At 45.6% G+C, this 7,753-nt stretch overlaps 1 protein-coding gene across 1 annotated transcript; it reads left to right on the forward strand.

The window, feature by feature from the left end:
• The first annotated feature begins 356 nt into the window (after window positions 1-356).
• Window positions 357-7,085, forward strand: LOC149356924 (enhancer of rudimentary homolog). The gene is made up of 3 exons (XM_089577861.1): window positions 357-387; window positions 3,681-3,886; window positions 6,986-7,085. The coding sequence occupies exons 1-3, from the start codon at window positions 385-387 to the stop codon at window positions 7,083-7,085; spliced, it is 309 nt and encodes a 102-aa protein (XP_089433987.1). The 5' UTR covers window positions 357-384.
• The last annotated feature ends 668 nt before the right edge of the window (window positions 7,086-7,753 follow it).

The raw sequence follows: 7,753 nt of genomic DNA on the forward strand, positions 1-7,753 counted from the left end.
AATGCAAAAGGCGCGTGTGAAGCGCTGCTCGCACTCCTCGCCAGTTGCCGTGTGGCACCAATCATAAGAATTGCAGCAGCAACACAATCTGCACATCATCTTCGTTTGTTTTTTGAGACGAGAACTAAAGAATCCACTCAGTCCTGTGTTAAACTGTGTCGTCTGCTAGGCTAGAATCCTCTTAGCGAGAACCAGCACAAAACGGTATTGTGCTAGCAACACGGGACGAAACCAGCTGCGTTAGCGCTTTCCTGCGTTCGAGAGTACACTGCATGCTTTTGCTGTTGGTCGTTTGCGCGGGGTCTGCGGCCGTAATTTTCCTCGTCGTTGCTGCAACTTTTCAATTAGTTTTCTATTGGAAACCGTAGAAGCAGAGTGGCAGCCATGGTAAGTTGGAAGGACAAGACCCGTTGCTATAGCACAGTGCCATGTATAGTTTGTCTCGGCTGGAGGGAACTGCGTCGTCACTACGCTGCGAGCTTTCGACTTGAAACGTTAGGCTTAAGCTGTCGGTGGGCAAACAAAAGAACGGCAAATAATGCATTGTAATTAATATCCTCCTAACCTCACTCGTGACTGACGTGTTGCTTGAATGTCTATATTTCATTCCTGTCGAGTATAATCGCTATGTTTGTTGTTACTGCCGCGTCGAGCTAGCGTTTCGCGAAGACCGGCGTCTGCGCTGTGGGTTGTTTTTGTGTGCCGTTAGCTGTACAGCGCATTTCGCGACAGCAGGAACCGAAACTTTTTGCATCCTTCATTTCGCGCACGCGTCTGAATCAAGGCAACTTTGCACGTTATTTCAACAGCTCCGAGTGGGCACAGGCTTGCTCCTTTTCTAGTTCAAAAGGGTTGAAAATTGGGCGAGTTGGTACGAATTCATACTGGTGTGGCACCACAGGGACAGGGACAGAGACAGAGTGACAACAACACAAGTGCTCACTAACAACTGACAAAATTTATTAAAAGCACAAAAAATATATAGACAAAACCTATGGTTACATGCACAGTCATAACACGGTTACAAAGGTTACAGGCAAGAACACACGTTAAATCACGACGAATCTACCTGTTATCATGGTTTAGTGTTCTTTGAAGATAATCCACCTCGGCGTCAAGCAGCAGCAAGGATGGCAAACTCACGCATACATCTGCCGACTTCCTTATGCGGAAGGCCTCCATAATCTCCCGGGAAGTCTTATCTTTATGCTTCCAGAGAACGCGCGTTTCCTTGAACAACGGGGCACACTTGTGGCTTTTTACATGCTTAGTCAGGTGCGTCCCCGAACCCCCGTCAAGTGACCTGGCGTGCTCCTGGAGGCGCACATTTAGACAGCGTCCCGTCTGCCCCGTGTAGTGTCGACCGCATGTTAGGGGAATGGAATACACCACACCGCAAGCACAGTCCACAAACGGGTTGGAGTGCTTCACCCCACAAGCGTTCCTTCTCTCCCGCGGTGCGTCACACCTCTCAATGGCGGCACATATCCGCCCTACCTTATTCTTGGCTGAAAATACCAAGTCCACCTCATAACGGCGAGCCACCTTTTTAAGGCTGTGAGACACACCATGTGTGTAAGCGATGCAGGCGAGCTTTTTCCTTCCCTGTCCGCTCTCTTCATGCGAGCTAGTTCCCTTTGCAGTTTGTTTCTGTACCGTAAGGATCCGGTGCGACACCGAAGCCAGCACAGAGGCCGGGAACCCCGCGTTTTTTAGTCTAGCCACCTGATCAGCGAACGCTTTGTCCATTCGATGGAAACAGGACTTTGTGAAAGCCGAATTTAATGCATTCAACGCAATGCCACTCTTAATCAACTTCGAATGGCCGGAAGAAAAATTCAACAAGGGTTTCTTTGACCTTGGTGAAAACGACCAGCACACATGGTTGCCCTCGAAAAACAAGGAAATGTCCAAAAACTGAATGCGTCCATTTTCGGGAGCTTCACACGTAAAATTCAGGCCACGTCCTCTTTCTTTGAACACCTTCAAAACATCGACCATTGGCCGGGTGGTGTCATGACAGTCCACAAAAACTATAAAATCGTCAACATAACGGAAAGCTTTTGTCACCATTCCTTCCAAATCACGCTCCAGGCACCTATCAACCGCGCACAGAAAAATATCGCTCAGAATCGGAGCAACTCTTGACCCGATACAGATACCAGATTTTTGAATGTACACGTCATTCTTCCAGCCAATAAAAGTCGAGTTCAAATAAACAGCCAGAAGCTCAAGGAAACTATCGACCGAAATCCCGCACCTGGAAATAAAGGCAACTTCATCGTTCTGTTGCGTTATACAATCCTTGACACATTTTAAAAGTTGCACATGCGGAAGCGAGTAAAATAAGTCCTCAACATCAATACTGAACGCTGAACCACCACGCGGATTATTACGCCTCAAAAACTTAACTACCGTTCCAGAACTGGGGATCAGGAAAGGATCCGCAATGTCCAACGACTTCAGGTGCCTCTGCAGAAAGCCTGACACTTCATGCTGCCAAGTATCGCGTTCTGAAACGATAGCCCGGAAGGGGTCTTCCGGCTTATGCGTTTTTGCAGTAAAGAAAACGCTGAGCTTACTCTCTCGCGCCCCATTGACGGCCGAGGCTAAACGCCCGAGGTTGAGGTCACGAAGCAATTTCAGCGCCCTCTTCTTCACAGCAGAGGGTTTTACAGAGAGTCGAGTGAAACATTTTTCAACCGCCTTGCCGGATTTCTCAAAAAACAGGCCTTTTCTAGGTCGAACGCAGAAGCCGAGATTTTCGAAGCACCCGTTTTTTGCTTGCTCACTTGGCGTTTTAAAGCTGAAAAACACTGACTTCTATGCGATGGCTTCCTGTCGAGCGCTGCTAATGCCACGTATGCAATTTTTTTTTTCAACGCGGACTGCGGTCGTCCTGAGTGTGACGCCTGTTCCTTACACCGTCATACCTCAGCAGTCTTAGCAGCGGCACGTCCCGTGCCGACATAAATTTCATAAATACTGCTTCCTTCCACTGGCCAGACCTCACCCATACCGTATTGCACATTTTCTCTTCAGAGGCTCAGGGGAGCAGACTACTTGAGGATGATGGTGTTCCAGTGGTCATTTCGTGTTGCATAAACCTTGCCGTGCAGTAGCAAAAACCGCATACAAAATCAAGAAAGGCAAGACTGTAGCCTTCGAACAAAACAATTGCTGTCATCTCCAGCACACGAGGGATAAGCTGTTTTCTGTTATGTACTCTTTTAGGTGGTGCCTGTAAGATGAAAAGGTGGATGGTCGATGTCTTCATTGCTGCGGAATTACATGATGGACCATACACTTGCCTATTTTGCTATTGCAAGCACAGACTAGGTGTCATAATTGGATGTCATCGGGAGGGGCTTTTTTTATGCTGTGGGCCACACTGTGTTGCTGATAAATCAACGTGCGTGGCCTCATTGATGTGTGAACTTCTTTCTTGCTTTGGAGTATTTGCTTTCGATGGCAATGGACAGTGAAGTGATGGTGGAGTGGAGATGGAGTGACACTGGCATCTTGTATGGCAGTGAGCAAGGAATCAAAACGTTTGCCTTTGTTTACCCGCTCGGAAAGGTTTTTGATGGTTTTTGGCCGAGCGCCAAATTGCTACTGTGGCTCAGAACTTGAGCCTTCCTTACATTGAAATGTTTCGTTGTCGTGCCCTCATTGTCCAGTCCCACACAATCCTGCTAGTCCAGCCTGGGAAGCCGGAGACCCGCACCTACTCGGACTTTGAGTCTGTGAATCAGTGCATGGAGGGCGTGTGCCACATCTACGAGGAGCATCTGAAGCGACAGAATCCCAACACGCCCTCCATCACCCATGACATCAGCCAACTGTTCGACTTCGTGGGCCAGCTGGTGGGCCTGAGCTGCCTAGTGTGAGTACACACATATGGAGAAAGCTGCAGAGCTGTCAGAAATTTGTGTTGTCGCAATGCGGGGGAGCAGCTTTCTAGCCAGAGCGCACAATTATGTCTGTGGCATGAGGTTCTGCTGTTAACCTTGATCTGAATGTTCAGGCCTCCGAGGAGATGTCTCTGCCTCAGAAGCAAGTGACAGATATGTGATATCGTCACAAAAACTTTGGTGGATTGAAGTGACTGACTTCAGCGTAGCATGACTAGTTAAGTGCCATCATTAATGTGAATTTGAAGAGATCTGAAAGCTTAGCTTTACAAGGGTGCGAGAAAAAGACAGTATTTCAAATGTATATTGGGAAGCCACGCATGATGTATAACTCGTTAGGGGTACCATTTGTAAGTGACATTTTTTGTTTAACATGTGCTGGGGATTTCATACTGAGCTGGTTATAGAGTTCCCTGAATCATATAATGTCCTTGTAGGTAATTACTTAAAGAAGCCATGAAATATATTGATGCAGGGTGGCAAGCCAAGGAACAGGATGTCATGATGACTGATGAAATAGGATTTAATGGCTGCAGGCCTAGCGCAGCTGTCTCATTTCGATGGAGGTGAAGTGCAAGAGGCCCGTGTACTGTGCGATGTCAGTGCACGTTAAAGAACCCCAGGTAGTCGAAATTGTCCGGTGCCCTCCAAAATTGTCCTTGACTTGTCCGTGTCCGTGAAAATTGTCCGGTGACTTCACTCATAGCCTGAGTCTCTTTTGTGACGTTAAAACCCCACGGAACCAAACCATCTGCAGATATGCTGCTTTAGAATATGGCCATCAAAGTCACGTCCGGGTCCCTGTAACCCTTCATAGGATGGTGGGATAAACGTTATCCCATTTGGACAACTGTGCATCTATGTATCATATTTTGCGTGCTGAATAGGGCCAAACTATCAAACTATCAAAAAGCATTTTTTTGCTGATATGTGCTTGGTGTTGTATGGGCTTTTACAAGTGGGGTAACCAGTCCAGCGCTGCCCTTGGTGGTAGAAAAAATAAAAACTGTTGAGCGTTTGAGCCTTTCTGTCAGTCAGCTGCTTTCTCTAATATTTCTTGAAGCAACTTTCAATTCTAATAAGACTGAGATATAAATACGTACCACATTTAAAACATTTTTATGAACTCATTGGCACCTTTTTGTGCTCCCATTATTCTACAAACCAGTGGTCGGAATGGTTTCAAAGTGATGTCATTCAATTTCTCATGCCATTCTGAGCGCAAGGTTTACTATCTGTAGACATTCGAGACATGCAGACAGCTTGTGCTGCTAAGTGATGGTTCATTTAGTAGAACACCCATTGATGCACGGAGTGCACAGAGCTGTAAAAACAAAACATTGATTTAAATACCACTGGGAGCTGTTAACATAGTAGATGAGGCGAAAGGGCGGTTGCTTATTCTCTTGCGTGTCGCTTCACAAGTTTTGTGCTCGAAGATGGTGTGTATATATGGGTTGGTTGAGAGCTCCAACTGGTGGCCTGTCCGCGCTTCTCAGTTTCAGTGGCATTCTCTTCCTAATTGGGTTCACTGACCAGGATTACTTTTGTGCAGCTGGCGTGTACAGAGGTGTGGACATATCCCTTTCAGGCGATATTTTTTGTTATGTTTGAAAACAATTTTTCCACCTAAACAGCGTATTCAGGCCTCAAGAAAGGCAGTTTGTAGTTTTCTAGCAAGAAAGTGCAGTGATTAAGGTTTTACAAGGGTATGCGAAATTCCGCACAGTGTCAGATCGGTTACATTGATTTTTCCAGTAAGCGCTCATGGGATCGTGAAATGACTATTTTGAAGGTGCTCATTGCGCTCGACATTAAGCCGTCGATGTCATTACTGATGGCAAAAATTTGTCTGCATGAAAATCGTGGATGGCATGCTAGTCAGTTCACTCTTTAGTGAAATATTGTTTACTGTGTTCGCTTACTTATTTGTGATAATAAAGATGTTAAATTTGACTAAAACAGTGATATCACACTGGGGTGCAGCGCACTGAAAAATAGCTGAGCTCGCTGTGTACAAAATTGTACAAGCCTTACACTGTCGAGTAAAATATTCGCCTTGCTACACAATCTACCCACACAGACCACCTGCACTGACATACCTTCCATGGCTTCAAAAAAAAGCATAATATTTAATGAAATTTGGTAAATAGGTACAAGGTTTGGAGCCGGGGGAAGGGGACAGCCACCCATATTGTTTGTTGGTCGAGCACATTACGGGGCATGCGGAGATCAAGGGTTCAGATATTTCCAGCAGCATATGGTTGTCGTTTCCCCTGTTTTCTGTAAATCATCTTTTATTTTAATAACTAAAACCTCTAATATGATATGCCAGTGGTCAACAATACTGTAAAAAAACATGCTTTCCTTTATTACGGTGACTGTTGGCTCCTTTCATGTGTATTGTAACAGCTGCTTATTTCTCTGCACTTTTGCTTTTTCACAAATCACGTATATCTTGCCAAAAAATGAGTTGTTTCAATGTTTGCATATGAGCGCGCTGCACCAAACGTTCACTGTTGTTCGCCTGAAGGCTCTTTTGGTTCCTCCAAATTGACTAGGCCAATCACACAACTGCTGGAAGCATTAAGAGATGCAATCTTAAAAGAGGTCACTTAATATGTTATTTTCAGATTGCTTGAGTAAAGGAAGCAAAAGCTTGCAGTGGTATTGGTGAATGAAAACAGCGAAAACTGCTGAAGTTGTGACAAGGGGCTTTTGTTTTGAAGGATGTTGCTGCATTTCCGAATGGGTATCTTGACTGGTTGCAATCGCTGCACCGCACTGGAAGTGGGATGTTGTGCATCAAAGCAAAGCTGGAAACATGTCTTATATAGTTACCACCTGCGAGTTTCGATGGAATTTCACCTTCAGCAATGTTTACAAATCTGCACTCAGCATCTGCTGAGACTCCCATCTTCGAAAAAGCTCATTCATTGGGTAGAAATATTTTTTCCTAAGTTGCTGCTGGTTGTCAGTCGTGCATTGAGGGCTCAGTGAAAAATACAAATTGTGTGCAATCTTGCGTAACTGCAGCCCAGTCACCTACTTCTGTTCCCGTGTTTCTCTAGGTACCAGAAGTCGACAAACTCTTATGCGCCATGCAGCAAGTCATGGATCAAGGAGGTCTACATTCTTCTGCGGCGTCGGGCATCCAAAAGCCTGTCGTGAACTGAGGAGCACTTAGCCCACCATTTCTCACAAACAGTGAGCAAGCTGCCACTGCTCCAGCAATGTTCAGAATTACCCTCCCTGTGGCCCACAGTTTCTATTCATCACCACCACCACCATGTTCCCCTCGCCTGCCCCCACCCAGCCTTTCTCTGTTTCTTTTCATAGTTGTGCCGTGAGCCTTTCCATCAATGGACATTTTCTTGTGCACCTCTCATGATGTACAATAAATGTAAAAAGGTGTGGTATGTGAGTACATAGATTGTAGACCCTTGTTACTTTATTGCACATAGAAATGTGACATCATGTGGCCTAGTTCTGCGAGCTGTGAAGCTTATATTAGAGTTTGGTATCAATAACCAGGAACCACTATTTTGCTCGTGTTAAAGGGATATTGAGGAGAAATTGAAGTTGTCTTGTATCGACAGAATACCAGCTCCTGATTACAAAAACACCACTCATACTGACAACAAAGCTCTTGTAACGTAGAAAAGAGCAAGAACCAAAATACAGGTATCGTCGCCACAGGCCAAACTCGCAAGTACAAGCGTGATGACGTCACAGGACAAGACAGTGTTTTGATTCTAGCAACATTGTGACACGAGAAGCCACGAATCACTGAGGTGCAGCCGATGCATACGCAAATCTCCTTGACGTCGATAGATGGC

This window comes from Amblyomma mixtum, chromosome 3 (assembly GCF_055824585.1).
Source record: "Amblyomma mixtum isolate Tamu chromosome 3, ASM5582458v1, whole genome shotgun sequence".
In the NCBI taxonomy this organism is placed as follows: Eukaryota; Metazoa; Arthropoda; class Arachnida; order Ixodida; family Ixodidae; genus Amblyomma; species Amblyomma mixtum.

Coding starts and splice junctions, on each gene's coding strand:
- LOC149356924 (XM_089577861.1), top strand. Junction 3,887..6,985: donor GTGGGCCTGAGCTGCCTAGT/GTGAGTACACAC, acceptor GTGTTTCTCTAG/GTACCAGAAGTCGACAAACT.